Here is a 26,409-nt window from a genome sequence, read left to right on the forward strand (position 1 = left end):
TTGAAATATTTTGTCATTACTGACTCATTTTAGTCATAGATAGTAAAACTATTGAAGTACACTGTCATTACCAACTATTTTTAGTCACAAATAGTAAACCTATTGAAATACAGTTGTTACTAAAATACTCTGTCATTACTGATTCATTTAAGTCACAAATAGTAAATCTATTGAAATACTTTTGTCATTGCTGACTCGTTTTAGTCTCAAATAGTAAACCTATTGAAATACACTGTCAATACCGACTCATTTTAGTCACAAATAATCCAATTGAATCATTTTGTCATTACTCATATTTGTCTTAAATAGTAAACCTATTGAAATATTTTGTCATCACTGACTAATTTTTAGTCACAAATAGTAAACCTATTGAAATACTTTGTCATTAATGACAAACACTGTCATAACTGACTCATTTTTAGTCACAGATACTATATCTATTGAAATACTCTGTCATAACTTACTCATTTTAGTCACAAATAGTAAATCTATTTAATTATTTTGTCATTACTGACTAATTTCAGTCACAAATAGTAAACCTATTGAATTATTTTTTGTCATTACTGACTCATTTTAGTCACAAATAGTAAACCTATTGAAATATTTTGTCATTACTGACTTTTTTTTGACACAAACAAATTATTTAGTCATTACTGTCTCATTTAAGAGACAAATAGTAAATCTTCAGAAATACTCTGTCATTACTGACTCATTTTAGTCACAAATAGTAAAACTATTGAAGTACACTGTCATTACCGACTATTTTTAGTCTCAAATAGTAAACCTATTGAAATACAGTCGTTACTAAAATACTCTGTCATTACTGACTCATTTTAGTCTCAAATAGTAAACCTATTGAAATACTTTGTCATTACTGACTCGTTTTAGTCTCAAATAGTAAATTTTGTCATTACGGACTCATTTCAGTCACAAATAGTAAACCTATTGAAATATTTTGTCATTACTGACTTTTTTTTGACACAAACAAATTGTTTAGTCATTAATGTCTCATTTAAGTGACAAATAGTAAATCTTCAGAAATACTCTGTCATTACTGACTCATTTTAGTCACAAATAGTAAACCTATTGAAGTACACTGTCATTACTGACTCATTTTAGTCACAAATAGTAAACCTATTGAAATACAGTCGTTACTAAAATACTCTGTCATTACTGATTCATTTTAGTCACAAATAGTAAACCTATTGAAATACTTTTGTCATTACTGACTCATTTCATTCACAAACTGTAAACATATAAAAATTACATAAGAAGGCCTTATATCTTTGAGGTGTTACTACATTCATAATTTGCACTTATATCTTTTAGCAGGAATAATTCTGCACGCATTCTGTTGATGTTTTCTACCATCATAATTACTTTTACCACTGCCTGCAAGAACAAAAAAGATATTATTTTTTTTATATTTAATCTTAAGTTTATGACAGACACCAGGTGATTGTTTTAGCTTATTTCAACTATTTTTTTTAGCATAGTACTCTAAATTTCATCAATAGCTGGTAATTAGAAACACCTGGTTGTAGAGTGACCTATCTATAATATGAAAGCACTGTTATATGATATGACAGATGTTTTATACCATTCCACAAAATAAAATTATAGAAATATATCAAGTATAACCAACCTCTGGCGCAAAGACATCCATAACAAATCCTTTTGCGCTTAATGACTTTGAATTAGTTTGCTGAATTACATAATTTGTTATTTCCTGTAAAAAAAGAAGCCATTTTTTGTACTTTTTGATACATTACATGTTGACATCAAACAAATTTATACTGTTACTCATTTATTTAATAATGGTTAACTTAACATATAAATGGTTATTGATTTCACACCACATACATATGCAACAGGTACTTTACACTTAACACATCGAATGACCCCTACTAAGGATCATTTGCTTTACGAATTACATTGTATGAATTAATTTTTTTTAGCTAAAATTAATTTGTGAACAATTAAAATAGTAAGGAGTTTTGATGATAATGAATTAAGCAGTAATATTATTAAAAAAAGAGAAGTACTTTCAGTTATATTCAGTTTTTGACCTGTAGAATAATTAACTTGTACTATTTATATATATATATATATATATATAATTATACTATGAAGGATACTACAATGTATGCAGAACATTATGAAAAAAATTATTGTAATAGACAAAATGCGAATATTCATATTGAATATAAATATTTGGTGTATTTTCAATCTTATTTTTTTCCTATTTTGTGCACAGCTTGGACAAAATCTTAAAACTTTTCAATATAAATATATGTCAGATTATGTTCTTAAAAATTGAAAGACTCACTGTAGGTGCCCCAGTCATTGTTAGAACCATGTTATTCCCATCTTTCCATATCTGTTTTTCTTTTGGGTTAGTTCCAATCATGGTTTGCCAGCGTGCAGAATTAATATTTTCACAAGAAATATCTGATACCAATTTCTTCAGAAAAAAGTAAATTTAAATACAATAAGTTTTACATCTATTTCTATCTATATCTACAGAAAAAAATGTAATAATAAAGTGTAATTAACTGGCTGTATTGCTCCTGGAAAAGATTAATGGTTAACTGTATTGGTCTTTATACTCAGAGTCAAATAAAAGAAACTTAAGCATGTACTTAGGTCATTGTAGGTGAGGTTAGGTCAAAATTAATAAATTAAGAATTTGAAAATGATACTATTAGCTAGTAGAGCATATGTTCAGGATACAAATAAGCTAAAAATATTGATAGGTCATGGAACTCCCTTTCAAGATATTTGAGATTTTAAATATAGGGGGAAAGGGTGACTCAGACTTTTACCTTATAGTTGCATTGGTATTATTTGGGTCTCAAAACAAAAGAAAAGAAAGAAAAATTAAGAATCTTCTAAAATTGAGGTAAATGACCTTTCATAAGCTATTAAGACTTATAAATGGGTGTTATGGGGCAAAATATTTTACCTTGCATTGTATGGAAAACTCAAAGAGTCCAAACATTTGACACAAATTCCTAAACCTCACCTAAGTACATCCTTAATACTGGAAAAAAGGTAAAGAAAATTCTGTTCTTCTCTTTCATTGGTCATGTTGATTCACAATGTAAAAATGATGAGATATCCTATTTCCAATTCAGGTACTTACTTAATTTTAATTTGATTTAATTATGCTAGCAAACATAAAGTACTTGGGATGATATGAATACATCAGACATAAGTCATATTTACCATTCAATAAATCTGTGTTTTTGGTTTTTTAAATAAATGGATATGTCACGAAACTTAATAAATTTAAATTCTTCTTCTTCTTAATAATTTGAACAAATTTCTTGAGAATTAGAAATATATATTGATCTACAGTAACATGTCTTACTTTAATATCAAGACTCTTCACATGTTTCATAAATTCTTCTTTGCATCTATAAATTCTTTCACTGCAATAAAATACATTGAGGATTTTTGTGAATAGTTAATATATAGTATGCATTTAAACAAACCTGAGCTAAAAAACATGTAAAACATGTTTAAAGAGAAAGAAACAAAAGCATTCATATTCTTTGATACAACAAAAAACTATTTGTGTTATGACATTCATCACAAAAGATATAACCTGATCAAATTCAAATAAAAAAATATAAATCTATTGGAAAAAGATTAATTTGATTTAGTTGATAAGTAATTGTGATAATGTCCATTCCAAATTATAAATTAATATTTTATTGAATTGAAATACTTCAACCAAATTTAATAAATAAAACCTGTCTTTTCTTGTTCTTGTCTATTCGTTTTTGATGCGTTTTGTTATTTGATTTTGCCATGTGATTATGGACTTTCCAGAATTGATTTTCCTCTGAGTTCAGTATTTTTGTGATTTTACTTTTTTCAATAAGTTTCTTCATAAATGTGTAAATGAATTTTTCAGTTCTTGCATGCTTGCAAGAATATCTTTCAGCAATTCAACATTCAATAACTTTAGGCATGATAAATGCAGGGTATTTAATTTTACTTAAAGACATCTTTGTGTAAATTTCTCTAAATCTTTGGCAATTTAACTCTTTCAAGAATAATTGCATACAAAAAAAAATCCAAATGTGGTTGCCAATGATCTAAGAAGATGATTGGATGAGTTGAAAGGTTGTAATGTTTTATCAGCTAGCTGGATGACCTAAAATATACTAACAGGTGAAATTGACAACTTTTTTAAATCTCTATTGGATAAATCTGATAATCCGCTGGTACCAATGTTAGAATCTATATATATAGACAAGACTTGTATATACTTACTTTCTACTTTTCAGTGGCCTTTCTATGTGGCAACCACATGCAAAAGTCTCAACTTCAACAATGACACACTGTCTATGGTACTTTTGTAAGCATTTACCACACTGAATGTAGGACTCTGATCGACCTTGACAGAGCCCAAACTGGTTTGCCCCACATTGTTCTCTTAGTTCTGGTCCTCTGTTGAAGATAAAAATACCATCTACAAGTAGGTGGTATGACACACAAGGCTCCTTTTTCAGATGCATGGACAAGAATTCAACCGTTCCATTTGGTTCCTGGCATTCATGTCTGAATGTTTCTTCGATGCCATTAAGTCGTTTGTGAATACAAACATTCAACTTGAATGCCATTGGAATGAACCTAAGGTGAAACAAACCTAAAATCAGATAATAAATTAATTAAAACAGATTTTCTTCTCCTTTCTTGTGTATCCTATTTGTTTACTACTTTGCAATTTCGAATACAGTAATATATCTCCTATGCTTTTTCATTTCACAATTAAAAAATCAGAAATTTTTAGTATTTTCGTTAAATCTTGCTTGCATTGGTTATCTAGTAGGACACAAAATTTCAGACTATGGTATGACATCCATCAAAAAACAATGTTGGAAGGTCAATCACATTTTAACATGTTTATTTTTTTCTCATTACACTAAGTTGTTATCAGATCTTAAAGATTCAAACCAATTTAGCTTATTCAGCTCAGTATAGATAACATTAAGTATCCAGTTGATTTTTAGTATTATGAATAACCTGTCAATTCAAAATATGTAATTTTATCTCAATTTATCAAAGAAATACCTAAGATATCTTCATCTTTGCAGAAATTATCCATTTTCTTCAGCTCCATCTGAATAATTGTCTTATCATTGTAATTTTGCGTCTGCAATGATATTAAGAAATCATTTCAATAACAATAAATTAATTAAAGAGTTTATATTAATGTTATGTTCAACAACCTCCATAAGCATCCACACCAATAAACCTATATGATATTCATGATGTATGAAGAAAGAACAAATAACTAGATGTATGGATTGAAGGTTGTTTAAGGTCCAGGACTAGTTAAATGCACATTCATGATGACAACATGATAAGGAAATAATAAATTGACCCTGTATTTTTTCTAGAACAATATGCTGGCTTGGACTTTTAACATGTTAGTTCACAAGAAAACACTCCACATGAAGTCACTCAGACCCATTATCCTGAGCAGAACAATCCTTAATTTTACCTCTTGATGCGATGTAATTAGCTGAAAAATAGCATATTTGCAAGTCTTTGGTTTGAATTGAAGTCAAACCCATGACCTGCACTTCATGCTACAACAGGATAACAAAGGGGTTACATATGACTTGATGTAACTTTGATATATTAAGTTGAACTTGGACTTTCACTTGCTTTATGCAGATTTTTAACAATCAGTTGTATTAATGTTCCGGACCATATGAGTATTTGGACCATACGAGTATGGTCATGACCATATGGGTATATACTCATCATATGGTCGGAGTAATTAACACTCTGTTACAGTTTACTTTTAATACTTCTAAACTCTTCATATGGTATGACTGTTCTTTAAAAAGACGCTATCATATAGTTAATTGTATCTTTATATTATAGTAAAAAGATTAGCTAAATAAAAATTACAAGTTTCACAGTTAATTTTACTTACTTGTCAAAATTATAATAATCACAATTTATACCGATGGTCATTATCAATGAGGAAGTAAATGTCACCCCAAGCCTACATGCAAGAATGTAATTAGCGATGAAAACTTTTTTACGTAGTATTTTAATTATAAAAATAATACATTGTTTTTTAGATAACGTTTTTGTATTATTGAAACTTTTATAATGTGATTTACAAAAAAATACCTATATGGTCCAAATACTCATATGGTCCGGCCCGTTAATAACCAAACGAGTATTATACTCATATGGTCCGACCATACACGTATGGTCGGACCATATGAGTATACGCATATGGCCATGACCATACGCTTATGGTCCAAATACTCATATGGTCCGGAAAATTAATATTTTTGAGTAAGAGACACAAAGTTATGGGTTATATCAGCTGAAGGGCTAAAAAAAATTTCAAACAGAAATGTACATGTATTTTTACCTTATCTATCTCTGAAAACTCTGTGCAGACAATGGCAAGTCTAATTTGTTGAGCTTTGGTTTCAGTTCCAAAAATGAAGACAGACAGTCCACTGAAAATTGTCCAAGAAGCTTTGGTTTGGACTTTAATTGGATAAACATGGTCTCTTATGTATTTAGTTGGAATGTTCTCTATGTATCTAGTAAAGAAATAATAAAAAGGTATTTTGAGTATTCCATATAAATTTCAAATACTTATATATCAATTACAATTAACATTAAAACAATTTTTTTTCATAGCTAATAAATATACCTTATGATCACATATTTTGAAGAAACAACATTTCAATAGTGTAGTTATTGGCACTGCAAATTGCAAATGTTCATGCAAAAAACATACCATGTTCAACAATAAATGTATTAACATTAATTTATGAAGAAAAAACCCACACTGTCCTCAATTACAACTAATCCCTGTTTCCATCAGTCTTATACCAATATTAACCTTTAAATCATGAGTAAATATTAGCATCCTAAGTTTTTATGCCCCACCTACGATAGCAGAGAGGCATTATGTTTTCTGGTCTGTGCCTCCATTCGTTCATCCGTCTGTGTGTCCGTTCGCTTCAAGTTAAAGTTTTTTGTCAAGGTAGTTTTTGAAGAAGTTGAAGTCCAATCAACTTGAAACTTAGAACACATGTTCCCCATGATATGATTTTTCTAATTTTAATTCCAAATTAAAGTTTTGACCCCACTTTACACGGTCCACTGAACATAGAAAATGATAGTACGAGTGGGGCATCCGTGTACTATGGACACATTCTTGTTGGCTATATTGTTTTGTGGTGTAAGTGTACCTGATGAAGGTAAATTCAGAAAGAGCACTTCTTATACAGCAATTTATTATCAAATTCTAATTTTAATTTTAATTACAAACTTGTCATAAAAATAATTGGAAATTGATAAATTACCCATCACCAAACTCTCCCATCGAAAATAGTTTTCTTCTGCATTCAGGAACTTTCCATTTCACATCTTCAGGATTGAAAGGAAGATTTTCTTTAATTTCCATGAACGTGTCAACCAAAGAGAGCCAGCAATCTCTTACATCAAGGATTGATATTTTATCAAAGAAATTCTCTATACTCTCCTCTGAAAATTTCTGCACAAAAAAGAATAGAAGGTTTTTAAATGATACTTTTATATAAATTATAAGAATAATTACACCTTATGTAAGAATCCTGGGTTTTGATTGGTTGATACCCAGTGTATTTTTCACCAATTCACTGTTATCAAACGAATATTGTCATTTTTTAACGCCCCCAGGGTATTTGCCAAAAAGATTTGCCTTTTTTACCCTCTCTGCCATGGTATTTGCCAAAAAGATTTGCCTTTTTTACCCTCTCTGCCATGGTATTTGCTAAAAAATACTCTATCCTACTGGACGTTTGTAAAGTCACGATCATCAATGCGTTTCAACATTAACATTCGGTGTAATTAAACAGATATATCATGTTCTTGAGGGGTATTTGCGAAAAATACCAGTCTTGAGAATGAACTTCCCTCACCTTACTACTCGTGAAATTCAACATTCTCTCGATTGGTATTTTTTGCAAATAAGAATGTGTCCATAAATAATGTGTCAATGGCACACAGATTGCGCCACAATTACATACAATGTTATATAAAAGGTATAAAACTCTAGAACAGTGAAAAAGACATCATCCGTATTTAAACATTGAACTGTGTTTTGTGGTAAATTAAACACTGTGTATATTAGCTTAATAACATTTGTTTGAGGCAACTTTTGTTCATTATTTGAACATGAATTAGGGCCTTAGTTTTCTCTATTAAATAGTTTTACATTTGTCATTCAGGGACCTTTTATAGCTTACTATGTGGTATAGGCTTTGCTCATTGTTGAAGGCTGTAAGGTGACCTGTAGTTGTTTATTGTGCAGTCATTTTGTCTCTTGTGAAGAGTTGTCTCATTGGCAATCATATAACATCTTTTTTTCTTATATTTAAGAAGTAAAAAGAAACAAATTCAGTTATTTTTCCATTTATCCATTTTAAAAGGAACATGACTAGTAAAAGTTATGCAACCCAAATTTAAGCTTGATCTGTTTATTTTGTAACAATGTTATAAGTTTTTAAGTTCTATAACATTTGGTCATGGCAGACATCTTTTTTTATAAGAAAGACAATATAGAAATGACAAATTCAGCATTTAAAAGGTACTCAACTAGTGAAATGACAGTTTCCAAATTCCAACTTGATGTAAGTTTTGTGGTAATACATATTGTGTATAAGTTGCATACCATTTGGTTGAGTCATTTAACTTTGCAGTAATAAGACAGGTGTTGAAATCAATTGGTTTAGGTGTTATAATAGTATCATATAAAATATTTTATGGACCATCAAACAGTAATGTTACTTATGCTAGTAGTCCATATTATTTGTCTTACAGATTCAATGAGGTTTTTCACAAACAGGGCAGTTGTTCCGGTAAAAGTCTTCTTCATTTCTGGTTTTGGTTCACAGTCTGTAAGATGTACATAAAAAAATACAGGTGAACATAGGCTTAAATACACCTACATATAATAGAAATCTATAAACAGACAATGGTAATTCCTTATGTTACTTGCCTAGCATAAAAACTTATCAGGAAATATAAAGTACATATTAAAGTTTTTTGAATTCCTTCAAATTGTTTTCACAATGTCAAGGAGAGTTTATAAGTCATAAATGTAGCATTGTATAAAGACATAAATGATACATTTAATGCTGTGTGTCTGCCTTTTAAAATGAAGGAGTTTATAAAACAAGTGAAACTGCGAGCTACTGCTCACTGATGATACCCCCGCCGCAAGTGGATAATATATTTAATAGTGTTCGGTAAACAGGAAGTTGTCAAGTATTGAATCTGAAAACCCATCACACGGTATAGCTGACTTATATAAATCCTGAAATCAAATTTCAGAAATCCTTGTATTGTAGTTCCTGAGAAAAATGTGACGAAAATTTTCAACTTGGCTATCATGTGTAAAATCATACACGTGTTCGGTAAACAGGAATTTGTTAAGTGATCAATCTGGAAACGCATCACACGGTATAGCTGACTTAGATAAACCCTGAAACCAAATTTCAGAAATCCTTGTATGGTAGTTCCTGAGAAAAATGCGACGAAAATATTCATGGGACGGACCGACTGACTGACTGACGGAAGGACAGACAGAGGTAAAACAGTATACCCCCCTTTTTTAAAGCGGGGGTATAACAAATTATCAATGAAATGAAAATAACTAGGGATGAATGAAGCAGAAAAAGTTTTGTAGATTTGTTAAGCTTTACTTACATTGATCTGGATTAATTGAATCTTTAACAGGCTTTTCTTCCAATATTCCACCTAAATCTATTGTGTCTGGAATCTTTATATAAAAAAAATATGTGGTTAAATAATATTTCAATTTTATTTTTATTTGATGTCTGGTTAATAATGATATCACTTTTTTAAGGAGTGTTTTCAGCTTTTCTGTGATTTTTTTTATTGACTTCTTACAACAAATTAAAATTGCTGGTTGAAATAACAATTTTAAGATAAATGAAAACAAAATATATATTTTATAATTTATATTTTTTTCTTGAACAGGATAATTATTTTTCCATTTTCAATTAAATTTAAATTGCAGAAGATAAAACATTAATGCATAAAACAATTATTAAGTTTAGTATGTTGATATATAACAAGTTATCTGAAAAAAAAAAGAATGTTTGACAAACAACTGATACTTCACAAAAGGTTAAAAGGGTCTGCTTTTCAAATCCAGAATGGATAAAGTTCTTAGTATACAATTCATGTATATAAAGAAATTTTGGTATACCAATTGCACTTTGATACCAGAAAGGCATGTGCCTATTAATTTAAAACAAGAGGCTCTCAAGAGCCTGTGTGGCTCACCTGTATTTACTGATGCTTTGGAAATCATGTAAATTAAGGTAAAAACATAATTTGGAGCATTAGATCTTTAGATATTATTAGATACTATAATGATATCTAGGATAATAACAAAAAACTGCAAAATTTTCGTACAATAACTAACTCAGGGGCAGAAACCCAACAATGGGTTGATGGATATGTCTGAAAATTTCAGTGTAGATAAATTCTAATATGATGAATATTTTTGTCCACTGTCAGATTTGCTCTAAATGCTTTAGTTTCAGAGATATAAACCAAACACTGCATTTTACCCCTGTTCTATTTTTAGCCATGTCGGCCATGTTGGTTGGAAATCAAGGTTGTCAGACACATTTTCTAAACTATATACCCTAATGATGATTATGATCAAGTTTGGTTGAATTTGTCTCAGTAGTTTCAGAGGAGAAGATTTTTGTAAAAGGTTACAAAAATTTGTGATATTTAAAAAAAAATTGACTATAAAAGGCAATGACTCCTTAAGGGTCAACTGAAAGTTATGGTCATGTCTGACTTATTTGTAGATCCTAATTTGCCGAAGAATTATTGCTGTTTACAGTTTATCTCTATCAATAATAATATTAAAAAATAACAAAAAACTGCAAAATTTCCATAAAATTATTAATTCAGACGCAGCAACCAACATCTGATTGTCAAATGCTTTAGTCAGAGATGTAAGCCAAAAACTGCATTTTATCCCTATGTTCTATTTTAAGCAATGTTGGTTGCCAGGCGGGGACATGTTCTTTGTTAAACTAGATACCCTAGTGATGGTTGTGTCCAAGTTTGGTTAAATTTGGTCCAGTAGTTTCAGGGGAGAAGTTTTTATAAATGTGTAAACTTTTTGCATGGAGAGTTGTCTCATTAGCCATCACTCATACTAAATCTTCATATTTTTATATCATATGAACTTCAAAATTGACATTTACTTACGATATTGTTTTCGCACATCTTGCAAGTGAAAAAATTAGCATCTTCCTTGGCAAGGCTCTCACCAACACAGAAAGGAAGTTTATGGAAGTGTCTACCACAAATTAAACAACCAATCTGCATAAAATATTTGTTTATATAAAAATTATACACAAAATTGAAAATAAAACAATTATAATACGTTGACATCAGTATGTTAAAATCATTACATATAATAAGCAGGTATAGATATTGTAAGACACAATCAAATATAGATTTAAAACATTTAGCTGAGTGCTGGCTTCAACAAATGCCAGAATATACAGTATTAAATAATTTCAATTAATAAAAGCATACTCAATGCTTCCTACGCCACAACAGGGGCAAACAATGAAAATATTTCCTTGTATATACTGTAAATTTAGAAATTATTACAACTTTTTTAATGCTATGTGATTATTGCAATTATTAAGACTCTCATTCTGATATCTGATACATATATCTCAATGCAGATTTAACATGAAATCACAAAAAAAATCATCTCACATTCTTTTTCATTCTTCAAAAAACAGAAGAATAAATGCAGGAATAATTTCTTTATTTACAGTAGTCTGTTGTAAACGAATGTCTTGATTCTATACCATATGATTTTACTTACACAAGGCTGTTCTTGAACATTAAATCCACAGCAGGGACAAGCATCTTTCATATAAACTGCAAGACATTTTTTGGAAGTTTTAATTATTACAAAATTAAAAACAAATAAAAATAAAACAGTCAGAGTTGTTAATTTCAGATCAGCCAAATGGTTGATATATATTTGAATTGAATGCAACAGTTCAACTGCATTTGAGTTTTGAGTGACACTCTTTGTTGAAGAGAGGTTGAGTGTGCTCAGATGGTTCAATTATGAAATAAGGAAAGAATATAATTGAAGTTAACTTGAAAATATGCTGATAACAATGAAATCATTTGATGGACAAGTTTCAATCAAAAAACAATTTACATTTGTAAAGATCTAATTTTCCAAACAGAATTTGCTGAGAAATTGATGATAAACACTGATATTTTCTGAAATCTCAAGACTGTCACACATTTGTAGAATCTAAATAAAAATGTTCAATGTTTACAAAAATTATATATAAGATGGTAAAAGAAGATTTTATCTCTTCCCCTATAACTGTGGATTATAAAATACTCATTTTAAGGTTGGTCTTTGAAAAAAAATGAGGGATGAATGCATCTGAATTTGTGAAAATTATCAAATATATCCATCAGATTATACAAAAACATACATACAAAGGATTTTTTTTTTTTAAAGTACTGTACAAGGAGAGAAATACTCTGAAAGTCAATTCTTCATAAGATATTTTAATTTCTATATAATTACCTTCATACAGTAATAAGGTCTCTGCAATTTCTTTCCTTTTTTCCTGGACCTCTATTTGTGTAATGCCTGTTAATTCTTTTTTTGACAGTATTCTCTCTGCAAACTACAATATTTGGCATAACTTATAGTTCATGGTGTTTATTTCACATATTTCCATGAAAATAATAATATGTGAATATCATCATTTATAATTATTTACATATATATTAATATCTCCATATCATCCCTTATTAATAACTGTACAAAGTGGTTGTAATTTGTTGCTGTGTTACATATTTATTTTTGGTTCATATTTTTGTACATTAATTAGGCTGTAAGTTTTCTTCTTGAATTGTTTTACATTTGTCATATAGGGGGCTTTTGTAGCTGACTATGCTGAATGGTCTTTGATCATTCTTGAAGGCTGTACGGTGACCTATTTATTTCTGTGTCTTTTGGTCTTATACATTGATACAATTTTAATTCATTAAAACATCAAGATGTTGTATCCAAAGCATTTGAATGAATTAAAATAAGCATAACAATTGGAAAAAGATAACAGACTAATTACCATTAAACAATATACACCACAATTGTAACCATCTAACTGCAAAGCATGTTTTTCAACATACAATTTCCATTCTTTTGTTTTTTCTGCAAATAAGTGGGTTCTATATGCCAAATAGTCACTGAAAGAAATGAAAAAATGTTGTCAAATCATATAAAAAAAGTCATTTGACCTTCAAAAGAAAACTATATGTTGTTTGCTGTTTTCAAACTGATAATAGAATTATTTTCGTTAGCAATTTTCACTTATTTGACTAGATATATAACTATTTTCATGTTGTATACATAGATTTGCAGATCTTATAAAATATTCTGCTGTGCCAGGATCCCATGATAAGCTCCTTGCTTTTTAAAGAATAAAGTTACATAAATCCTCAATGTCATATCAGAAATAGTCCCACATGATGAGGATGGACAGTCAAACAGATGGAGAGACAATCATGGTAAAACATAATAAGTCCAATAAACAGCCATACAACAATCAGTACATAAAATATAAAGTACCTCCAGTTTCTTTGAACTTGATACGCAACTGGTGCCTCGAAACCCATTGGATTGTAAAACTGTATTCGTCCATCAGTTGGTGTTAATATCTAAAAAAAAAAAAAAAAAAAAAATACAAGTAGAACTGTGAGCTACTGCTCACTGATGATACACCCGTCGAAATATTTTGGTTAACAGGAAGTAGTTGAGTGATAAATCTAAAAAAACAACACACGATATGGCTGACTTTCATAAACCCTGAATCCAAATTTCAGATATCCTTGTATTATAGTTCCTGAGAAAAATGTGATCAAAATTTGGGAATGACAGACTGACAAATAGACAACAGAGTTATAACAGTATACCCCCTTTTTAAAGGGGGAGGGGTATAAAAAAAAACCTTAGATTTCCAGTGATGACTGCTACATGCTATTCCTAATATCATCTTAAAAGGCAGTAAAAAAAGAAATGAGGGTACATCATGTAAAAAATCAGAAATCAAAATCACAAGAAGCTGACATGCATGTTATTAAATGTCAACTACCACTAGGTCCCAGTGATTCCCTGCTTGATTATATACTCCACATATCATCTCATAATCTGTTAAGATTTTCTAAAAATATATAAAAAAAAAATCTTACATGTAGATAATGGTTTGTTGTTTTTTCTATATAGATTTTAAGTTTTAAGTCTCTTTGTTCCTTGCTATTTTTTTGGTTGTTAATCATTGAAAAAAGAAGACAGAATTAAAACAATGCATGTTTTTAACTAGTATATCATGTATGTTTAGCATGTAAAATCATCAATTCAAATTTTTCTCAAAATCATTTGACTGTAATAAATGTAATTACTATGCTGTATATTATTAGCACTGGTATATTATGATAGCGTTTCAGCATTGATTTTAACTGAATGTTCATTAAATCAATAGACTTTTACCGTTTGGAATAGATTCTGATTTCCAATTGAATCTCCTTTGCATATGTTGGTCATTACTGCAGCAGTTATATGCAAGATATTTCTTCCATTGTCTTGTTGTGCTTGACAAAGTACAGCCAAGTAGGCATCAATAACCTTAATAAAAATGTGATGTTTTTAAAATTTAAATATATCAGCACTTAAATTACTGTTAGAACCTTAGTTTAGGATTATAGTATTTATAATTTTTAAAGAATATACAGTTTTCAATTGTTACCACTTTAATGCAGGTATTAGTATAGTATTACACCATCAAAGTCATAACATTCTTCCACACCTTGAAGTGAATATAGTATATACATTAAAACTAGTATGTATCTTCAATACAAAATGTTGTTAAAAAAAGTCATTAAAATATCCATCAATTTTACCCTTTTAGATCTTTTGAAGGCACCTACTAATGATCAATCCTACAAAGAGAGTTTGCATTAAACCACATCCATTGAAATTAGAAATTTAAAAAAAATCAAAAAAATCTATAGTTTCTATGAAAATTATGGCCTCCGTGGCCATTTTCAATTTTCAATGTCCACCAAAGTAAAAAAAAATCATGATCTTGATAGTTTTCAACTCAAAAATGTAATATATAAAATATAAGAATTAATCTGGAATATTTTTATATTTTAAAACTTACCTGATCAGTCAACCAACGATTCCCAAAAAGTGATGCGATATCAATGTCTGTTACATTTACCCCATAAACCTTGGCCAGAATATAATGGGATGCATTTCCAATTGACTGAATTTTTCTCAACAAGTCAGTTGCTGAAATTATACAAAAGTATACAAATGATAAAGTTGAATTCCAATTTCATTAATACTTCACAGACACAGATCTCAAAAATTACAATATCATAACCCAGGCAGGCCATGTGTAAATTTCCAACAAATCTATGGCTTATAAATTTATGAATTATTTTCAAAGAAGTATATTGTCAACTAACATTGATAGATTGTAAGAATCAAGCACTATAATTTAATCGTGTGAAAAATTTCAAAATGCATTACTGTGCCTACACCATCATTTATTTGTTTTGGAAAATATAAATTATTGTTAGAACAATTTAAAAATTCATACTTACCATTTCTTCTATCTATTTCTGTGAGGCTGATTGTCATTGATTTCTTTGACTCTTCATTGCATAGCCCTAAAAAATCAATAACAGCTGTAGTATTCATTTTCTGTCAAATTCTTTTATGCATTAGCAGGTTTGTTCCTTGAACCATATATCAAATAATAGAAGTATGTGCTGTTTTACATTTCCCAACTGCTTGTTAATAAATCTTTCTTTTAACTCTTGAAATGTCTGTCCTTGGCAAATGATTTGTAAATTCAGAAATTATTCAATGTCCTTTTAGACTAAAATGAGATATTATTTTTTGTGATATCCTGAAAAATCCTTTTTGATTCATATAAAAGATTTCAAAATTGGAAGTTTTTTAATTATTGCAGTTTATAACCCTGTTGCATTTTTTGCAATAATAAAAACATCAATTTTTTTTTTATAATTTTCAGTACCGTATTTCTCCACTCTCAATAGTGTGACTTGACTGTTAGTGTTGCTCTCCACCGATTGCAACTTATGGTTTTATATAACAAATTGCAATTTGCTTAGAATTGTAAATGAGTTGCAATAGTCATAGAGCAGTACTAACAGTCAAGTCAGTGTAATCAATTAAAAAGTTCAGAAAGACTCAAGCTTTATCAAAATTCCACGGAGGATATGTATTGTAGTACACTTATATGAATGAAGGAATATATGATTTCCATTAGAAATTCATTAAAAAAAACCTTATAGAATGAAATTAATGTGCATAGGCTATTCTCATATTTTTTAATAGGGGACATAAATGTTGATCTATCTGATTACATATATCATGTAAGTTTTTATATTACCATTTTTTTGAGAATATATGCTAAAAGAATTATAAGATAAGAAAAGGAAGGTAACACAACAATCCTCAATGAATGATCTAGAAAAGATCATTTACAATATAAGATCAAACACTCTACAATGATTCTCATATTTTTACACAATAATTGATAAATGTAAGATTTGTCTCCCTTAATTCTTTGTACAATTATAAAAGGGTAACTAAATTCAAACAATGTATAACTATTACCTGCAGAATATACATTTGAACTCATTTTAACCGGTGATAGTGTCTTTGTGTACTTTCTCCAATGTGGTCTTCGCATAAATGGCACTTTTTTTATGCTTGCAGATCTCTTGGTAAGACGTCTTGTGAAATTGCCTGCAATTTGAATTAAAGTTAATAAGCATTTAATATTGCTTCAACTGTTCTACATTACTCAAATTAATCAAAAGGCTGTCTAAAAGACGGTTAACCAGATTTTTATTACATTAAATTGTGTCTTGCCATTTTCCAATCTTTCAAAAGCCATAACTTCCAAACAGTCAAGGTAGCCCACAATTAAAACTAAACAAACCATAGATACTTATGAACATGAACATCTATGCTAAAACACATTTAATCTCAAATTTCTTTATACATGAAATAATTTTAGTGTAAGAAGCACTTCTACACACTTTAATTTGAAGTGTTTATATTTATGCCCTCAATACTATAGAAAGTACCAGGACATTATGTTTGCCGGTCTGTGTGTCCATCTATTAATCATGTTCATTTATCCTGTATTAGGTCAAAGTTTTGGTCAAGGTGAAGCAGCATCAACTTTAAAAAACTTATTACACCTGTTCCTTACTGCTTTTTAATTGCTTTTTTCCTAGCAGATCTTTTTAATACAAACTGTTCTTGACATTTTAGATAGGTGATCATTAAAATCAACAATTTAATCATAATTTTATCCCAAAAAAATTGTACGGGGAACTTACTTTTTTTTTGCTGAAGGTTGTTTTTCTGCTTTCTACTTATGGTCTTCTTTTTGGTAGCAGGCAAATTTAATCGTAGACCATTTTGATGAGGTGCTTCCATTTCCGTTTCCTTAACCAACACTGCCAGTCTATTATTTAACTCTTCTAGGTATTGGCTGTTATTAATACAAAATAAATTAGATGTAATTTGTTTAATGTTGTCTAAACATAAGTTTCGAGCTTTGGAAGAGGAATTTTCTACTGTGTTATCTCTGCAAGCAGTTGAATCTTGTTGGCATTCATCTTTCATTGAGCTGCTTGCATTGTTAACAATCAGTGTTTCTGTTCTGTTTGTTTCCAGAAGTCCAAAATCAATGTTGAAATGAGGGGTTGCTTTGTAGTACTCTGGCAGTGTATTCCAATCTTTGTTTGGCATGTTCATCATGACTGCCAGCATATGCTTACATGGCCAGTGATGTTTTCTCCAATCTGGACATGAACATTTTGGTAAATCATCATTGAGTCTAACTTGGTATAAATTGTCAGACTCAACACTTCTAACCAGCAGATCATGGTTAACTTCTTCCATATTTTCAATGGGGATCAGTGTAGCCGCAGGTGGAATTCTGGCTAAACAATGGTCAACAAATTTTCTTGGACGGCTTCTTAAAAACTCTGGAACATCATTAGAATACTTTCTATAGTTATCCAAGGACTGAATGTTGTATTCTTTATACCTGGAAAATAGAACCATCCTTAATGATGAATGGGATTTGGTAAATAAGATAGAATGACATTTTATAACATTAGTTTTCAAATAAAACGAAAAAAGTGAATTAACAAAATTAAAAAATATTTGAACTTTTGACTTGTGAGTTTCATCCAATCTATTTGATTTAATTAAAATTGTGTAAAAAGTATTAATTTGAAATACAGTAAAACAAGAATGTGTCCAAAGTACATGGATGCCCCACTCGCACTATCATTTTCCATGTTCAATGGACTGTGAAATTGGATAAAAAATATAATTAGGCATTAAAATTAGAAAGATAATATCATAGGGAACATGTGTACTAAGTTTCAAGTTGATTGGATTTCAACTTCATCAAAAACTAACTTGACCAAAAACTTAAACCTGAAACATGCACTTTCATTTTCTATGTTAGGTGGACCGTGAAATTGGGGTCAAAAGTTTAATTTGGCCTTCAAATTAGAAAGATCATATCATGGGGAACATGTGTACTAAGTTTCAAGTTGATTGGACTTCAACTTCATCTAAAACTACCTTGACCAAAAACTTTAACCTGAAGCGGGACAGACGGACGAACGAACGGATGGACAGACAAACGAACATACGAATGGACGCACAGACCAGAAAACGTAATGCCCCTCTACTATCGTAGGTGGGCATTAAAAGTATTAATTTGAGATACAATCAAAACAACTTAAGGAATGGGCAAACATGGTCTCTAAATAAAAATCAACAATTTGAATAACAGGAACTGTTCATGTGCATTAATATTTACTGTATTCATGGTATTGGTGTAATCAGCATCTCTAACTTTGATTTAACTAAGAATTGAAAGCTTTCTTTTGTAATTTTATTGGTGTAAAAGCATTGACAGAAACACACACATAATGTCAGAAGGATAGAACACTTCATTCTTAAAATGTGCTTCAGTCAACCTTTTTAAAACATTATTAGATTACAAAAGAGATATTCATAATACAATATACCAACAACAAAAAACTGACCCAAAATTAACATTGTTTTAAACAAATATATGCAGTCAATAATTGCATTAAGTACGTATTCCCTAACTACTAATAAATAATGAGAGTAATCATTTTGGGGATTTAAAGTGGCTGCAAATGGTCTCAAACAATAAATTAATTTCTTATCAGAGTAAAAAATACCTCTCATAACTATCTGGTAAGTATTTGGTTACCAATGATGTCACCATACTTGACAGAGATTTATCTATATACTCTGTCAAGTAGTTTTCCTTGAGTTCTTTGTGTTGTCTTTCAAGGCCATTGGTTGTATTCACTCTGATGTTAAAGAGTGAATTTCTGAAAAGTTTTGACCATCTCTGAAAAAATTTATAATAAACAGACACCTAATAACATTGTGTAATAAACAACTTTTCAATTGTATAAAATGTGTGATAATGTTGCAAGTTATTTGAACTGTTCAACTGTTGATAATATAAAAATAAGAAGATGTGGTATGATTGACAATGAGACAACTCTCCACCACAGATGCATAATCAATGAGAAGACTAGACACACAACACAATATTTATAATGAATTATTACCACATCTGTAGTTCATGTTAACATTACAACAATCTTATTTTATATTTTAAGTACATATCTTTGATTATAACAGCTATAAAACTTGGTTATAATTTTGTCAAAATTGTAGCTACTATCCCTTTTATATACCTGTACTATTCAAAAAAATTAAGCTGGTGGTAATTGGTGTCAAAATTTAAATTTTAGATTAACAAACCTTGCAGTTCAGGAGCCATTTGTTTTCGAGCCAATTTCTCAAGGAGACCTTTGCCTTGAAAATATCACTGCTTCTTAATTGTTGCAAAGCATTTGCATATGACTCTGCAGAATCAGCATCAGCTATTTCTCTTAACCTGAAAGTAAAATTATTCAATCAAATCATTTGAAAAAATATGTAACTAATTCATGTAACTAACAAACAGATATGTCACAATTTGATAACTTTGAAATTTTTGTCTTACTGGTGCATTCCAGAATTTATTCACAACTGACTGTATGACAAAATCAATAAATGTTTCCTAATTGAGGGCTATATTTTCAGGGAGCCTACTTTCGTTTAAACATGGTCATTTTCCTTTTATGCACTCTAAAAGAATTGTCATGGATTGAAAACTGTTACTCATAGTCATGTGCTGTATGCAAACTAAATACTTACAGTTCATCTATAAAAGCATGCAAAGCAAACCATTGATCAACTTGCTTGCTGTGATAGTTTGGATGTTTGTAAACAACAGGTAGGTAGTTTGTTTACTATTTGATTGGACAATAAACATTAACTTCAATTTAAGTCCAATCAAATCCCAGTATATATTGAAACTCCACCTACCTATTGTTTGCAACCATCCAAGCAAACATAGTAAGCAAGCCGACCAAAGTTTTGTTTTGCATGCTTTTATAGAAGAGCAGTAATTGATTGTTGGAAATATAATTAAACATCTTAACGTTTGTATGTTGCTGGTAAAATGCAATAAGTAACATTTAATTTTAACCATCATGTAGCATCAACTACATTATATAATTTAGTATTTTTTTATGAGTTCAGAAGTACATGTGACAATGAATATATCTTTTTAACTTTATAAATAAGCATTACATTTTTTTAATTTCATCTTTCTCATCAATGCAATCATGCTTAATTTCTCTTAGCCATCTGTGCCAGGCTTGTTCCCTATGGAAGTCACAAAGATACACCATTAAACCTAAAACATACAAATCGTTCTATTCAATAACAAAGTTAAAATATTTTAGGCTATGTATTTAGGTGCTCAATGGCACACTCCAAAAGAATCTTTTACATAAATCAACACATCTAAACACTTGATAACTAAGTAACATGCATTCATACTGTAATTTGCAACTGACATAAACAATAAATTCACTTTTATAAAATCAATGTAAGGAGTTAACTATATGGTTTTATGTCGTGTAAAAAAAATATTTTATTTAAAAGGAATAAAATTCTTTTGAAATATCAGCTAATAATTGTAATAAGGAATTTAAAGTAAGATGCAACAAGGTAGACCAACAATATAATTGCAGTAAAATTATCTATTTTGTATTTTATTTTCATATATGTGTTTTTAAAAACCATATATGCCAGAATATAAAAAGTTTTTACTTTTTCAATGTGATTTATAAACTTTCAAAAACAATGCAGGTTTTCTCTTTCTGATAGTTAGTTCATCAAATTATTAGAAATAAAGTAGTAATTATACTAAATCATTTCTCTAAAATATCAATTAAAATAAGAACACTGAATGTAACACTGTACACTATATCAGTGGCAGATCCAAAGGGTCCTGGTGTAGGACACCCCTTTTTTTAGGATAATAAATGCATTTGAATGGGAGTATAAAGTTGAAATCCCTCTTTACTCCTTTTTTGAAATTGGCTGGATCTGCCCCTGACTATATATATATATATATAACTTATATATTGAAACACTAAGCCACCAATCAGAAAAGTATAAAGATGACAATATTAAAGCTGAAAGATTTCCATAATGTGTCCATTTTATGATAACTGGAACTGAAAATCATAAGTATTAAAATGTATGAAATTTATACTCTTAAGGAAAACAATAAGGGAAATTGAATTTTTGATTTATAATATTTAAAAAATTTGAAACAATGGTAAAACTAATAATAAATTAATCAGGGAAAATAACACTATCCTAATTCTTTATCCAAACTATAAGTTTACCTTCAATGTATATGTATACAACATTATAATAACTTTCAGCCATATTATGAAGTATTGAAATGAAAATGTGCTCTTCATGATATAAAGAAAAGAGCATAAATCTAAAGAAAAATAATAAGCAGGTGATATAAACAAAAGCTTGTGTGATTAAAAAAGCTTGTACAATGTATGTTCAGGATGTATGTATGTACGTATGTGAATATATAGTGATATAAATGCCAGTACAACAATTAAAAAGCACAACCACCCACTTACCAAATCATACGTACCAACAAGTAGAGGATATAATCTAGAAACAAAATTAAAAATTTAAGCAATGCATTGATATTCAAAAATTAAAGTTCATCATAAATTCAGGAAATGATCAATAGTTTGTATAATATTTTCAATTTGCATAAAATCCACTTATTCTGAATAGTTATGCTGATTTTGCAAAAAAAATCTTTTTTTTTATTAAAGTAAATATGTTAGTAGTGATATCGAAGGTAATTTGTAAAACATGAAATTGATAATTCAGTTACAATGTTTCATGAATTTTTCCTGAGTTTACCTTCAAATGTTTGTTCAAGCGCCCAAATTTCTCTCAAATCAAAATCACACATGAAATATTTGGGCTTCCACATGGGATTCCAATCTCTCAATTTAATGAGTGCCTCTTGAATGGTGTAGCGATTCTCATTAGCAACTATAAAAGACGCTACAACACTATATCCAACATTTGTATTGACGCAAACCAAGAACAGAGGAAGGTCATATCTCGATGTTTTATATGTTGCATCCAACAAGCAAATCTCCTGGCCATAAATATTTAGAAGCCTCTTCTGTGTTTCCGATTGATGAACAAAAAGAAACTGGGGAACTTCCTCAACATCATCATTATTTTTTTCTTTTTGTTTACCATCTGATCTGCATATTGTAAGAGAAAAAGAAAGAATAAGAAACACCACTTGGCATTGCAGTCTCTCATTTACATCAAGCTAACACTAATTTTGTTCACAAAGAGCATACTTATTGTCAAAGGAAGAACTTTAGAGACCCTCCTATATCTATTAATTTGAGAAATGGATTAAGGTAACCAAGATATGTTACTGTATACTGGAATTCTAATAGCATAAAGGAAATCTATCAAACATAAAGGATGTGTCCTCAAATATTTTTGGATATCTTCCCAACAAAACTTACAATATCATAAACTTCAATCTCCTATAAACAAAGTAAAAAGACAGAAAGCATCAAAAACGCATTGATAATCTTTCCTATTTCTTATATTCATAAGGTAACTAATAATTCTCACCCCAGTCTTAAAAAAAAAGTATCCAATGTATATTCAGCCTCCCATTTCCTCACCAGACATTGTAAATTCTGTTGATCATTCTTTGAAAACCTGAAAAAAAATCATAAATACAAATTTCTTACTTTTTAAACTCTATTAGGATCTGGTTGTCTGACAACGACAACGCAGATGATGACAACATCATACCATTAAACAATCCAAAAAAATGTTTTGTGTTTTTTATAAATGGTATCCCCCTTTTGCAAAAGACTTCATTCTTGAACCATATCATCGACAATATTCAGATGATATATTATAGAAAATATTGGAATGATTTATCATGTTTATAGGGGAAAAAATGAAGAAAAAAAAATGATAAGAACTAGAGGCTCTAAAGAGCCTGTGTGGATCATCTCAGTCTTTGTGCATATTTAACAAAGGACACAGATAAATTCATGACAGAATTATGTTTTGGTGTTGGTGATGTGTTTGTGGATCTTACTTTACAATCTTGCTGCTTACAATTATCTCTATCTATAATGAAATTGGCCCAGAAGTGACAGTGGGAAATATTTTGTAAAAATTGTTAAAAATTTATAAACATTGTTAAAAATTTAATTTAAAGAACATTAGTTCCTTAAGGGGTCACTTGACCACTTTGATCAAGTGAACTTATTTGGAGCTCTTATTTTGCTGTACGTTATTGCTATTTACAGTTTATCTTTATTTATAATAATATTTAAGATAAAAACCAAAAGCTGCCCTCCCTTCAGGCAAGGTGAGCTAATAAAAACATGTTAAAAAAAGCTTTCGGTGAGGCTCAATTCTTAGTCACTACTAATTAAAATTTCATTTTACTGGAACACAATGCTATAACTTGTTATGATGTAAAGAATATAACAAAATCTTTAAGCTTGATGAAAAAGGTGTGGAAACTAATTATTTGAGTGAAATTTCTAAGTACCATAACTCAAAATCATTACACTGGAACAAAAAATTGAACATCTGTAACTTGTCATTAAAAAACTACATACCAGTTATCAAATCAGCGTCTTCAAGCATGAAGAAAACAAGTGTGGAAAACTGATTATAACTGACAGACAGATGCAAACCTAAGGTCCCCTTCAACCTATGTTGGTAGTGGACTGATAAACTTAAAATCAAACACATGACCATAGTACTGACTATTATCCTACCTTGTCTTGGTTAAGGCTAAATACATATGATTTCTTATGTCTCGCTCATTTGGATGAAATCTTCTGTTAGTTATAGGCATGTCCAAAGAAAGTTCTCTCTTAACAAAGATGTTTAGGTGCCTCTTCATTTCGGACACTTTCCTGACACCATCAAAAACCAATTCCCTGATGTGTTCTTTCACTTGGCTATCAAGTGGTTGGGAGTATCCTGAAAACTGAAATGGATAGGGACAACTAATAAAATGGTATACAGTAAAGGAGAATGTCATAACATTTATATCTAATAAGTAATGGAAGAATTCACATATATTGAAAACATTCAATGAGCAACATTACAACCTATTGATTTTATGTGTATTCAGGGACTTTCTATACTAACGGGACTCATTTCTTTCGATACCACTGAACAAAACACTTGGTTTCGTATCTCTGATATAGGAACCTACTAGCTATTTGCTTATTTCACAGAACATATTTGTTAATATAAAATCTGATTAATATCCATTTACCATGACAAAAAATATAAGATTGAGACGTATCGTTTTGAAGAACACTCCAGTCGTGTAGAAGGGTTTACATATCGAACAAGATGGCCACCACTTGTAATTCACTAACAAAATACCTCTAAGTTCAAAAGATCTTATATTTTATAAAACTATCTGAGGAATGTTTTCAAAAACAGCATTTTGCAATGACAAAATGTATAAATTTTGATAAAAATGTTTTTTCGTTTAACTTGAACGTACAGTTATGAAGAAAAATTCGTAAATATAAAAAAATTGCTATGAAGTCAAGTGACATCAGCAACAGCACAGTTCTGTCTGCAAATTTGTATAGACATGCTTATAAGTGACTAGTCCCACTAGTATACATTGTAGACTGTCCCTGGTGTATACAAGAATCATTGTGTTCTTTGGTCACTTATTGAATACGTTTTCAATATTTGAATTCTTTGTTACTCTCTTTATTTATTCATTGACAATTGGATAATTAAATAAAAAAATGTGAGGAACTATATCTTTTTCTTCACATTTATAAGAATGAAATATTTAACATGTTTAATAAAATATGAAACTGCACATCTGAACCTACGTATGACAAAAAAAGAATGACCGAAGAAATCAGATCGTAGGAAAGAAATTAAAGAACTCACACAAATTAATTGTAAATTATTGCAAAATTTGTAGTTATTAAAATCTGCAGTGATTATTTCAGCTGTAATATTTTTTTTGGTAATTGCTTTAATTATATTTCACATTTTGTTAAGTTGTCATGGATTCATATTAATAAATGAACACACTAATTTCTAAATTAACAATGACTTTATAAACATTTTTACATTATTTGTATGCACTGTATTAAGATGATAAATATATGCATTACTTCACCAATTAGATGATTTTGATGAGATTTGGCATCAGGAAGAATTAAGACAATCTTCACGTCTTTCTTTACATGATTGAAATTGGCTGCTCTAAGGTTGGATGCACATTTTTTTCTCCTGTAAGTACTATCAAGGCCATCAACCTGTAACATTGGATCAGTTTTTTATATTCATATAAATGAATAATAACTATAAACATTTTTTGTCATAATAGGACAATGGACATTATTGCTATACAGGTACTTTTCAAAGTTACTACAAAGTTAACTCTACTTGTAGTACTAATTATATCCCCACCTGTAATTCTAAGAATGTGCACGGATGCCCCACTTGAACTATCATTTTCCATGTTCAATAGACCGTGAAATGGGGTAAAAAATCAAATGGTATTTAAATTAGAATAATCATACCATAAGGCACATGTGTACTAAGTTTTCAAGCTGATTGGTTTCATCAAAAACTACCTCAACCAAAAACTTTAACCTGAAGCGGGACAGACGGACGCACAAACACAGACCAGAAAAAATAATGCCTCTCTACTATTGTAG

General features: G+C 29.7%; 2 protein-coding genes across 2 annotated transcripts in view; both read right to left on the bottom strand.

Moving 5' to 3' along the window:
- LOC134697371 (telomeric repeat-binding factor 2-interacting protein 1-like) overlaps positions 1–26,409 on the bottom strand; it is a 128,707-nt gene that overhangs the window by 92,912 nt on the left and 9,386 nt on the right. The gene's annotated exons all lie outside the window — the stretch shown is intronic.
- On the bottom strand, positions 21–25,970 carry LOC134696388 (uncharacterized). Its single transcript, XM_063558127.1, has 28 exons — positions 25,861–25,970; positions 24,478–24,692; positions 23,303–23,392; positions 22,559–22,914; positions 20,900–21,005; positions 20,024–20,159; positions 19,426–19,601; positions 17,530–18,245; positions 16,796–16,927; positions 15,754–15,819; positions 15,306–15,436; positions 14,633–14,767; positions 14,238–14,306; positions 13,715–13,803; positions 13,215–13,332; positions 12,665–12,767; positions 11,933–11,988; positions 11,299–11,412; positions 9,748–9,820; positions 8,858–8,934; positions 7,362–7,552; positions 6,413–6,590; positions 5,086–5,167; positions 4,285–4,660; positions 3,374–3,434; positions 2,330–2,464; positions 1,646–1,729; positions 21–1,392 (listed from the first exon to the last, which is right to left on the bottom strand). Exons 2-28 carry the CDS (start codon positions 24,603–24,605, stop codon positions 1,279–1,281), a joined length of 4,092 nt encoding a protein of 1,363 aa, XP_063414197.1. The 5' UTR covers positions 24,606–24,692; positions 25,861–25,970; the 3' UTR covers positions 21–1,278.

Source organism: Mytilus trossulus, chromosome 14, assembly GCF_036588685.1.
Source record: "Mytilus trossulus isolate FHL-02 chromosome 14, PNRI_Mtr1.1.1.hap1, whole genome shotgun sequence".
Lineage (NCBI taxonomy): Eukaryota > Metazoa > Mollusca > Bivalvia > Mytilida > Mytilidae > Mytilus > Mytilus trossulus.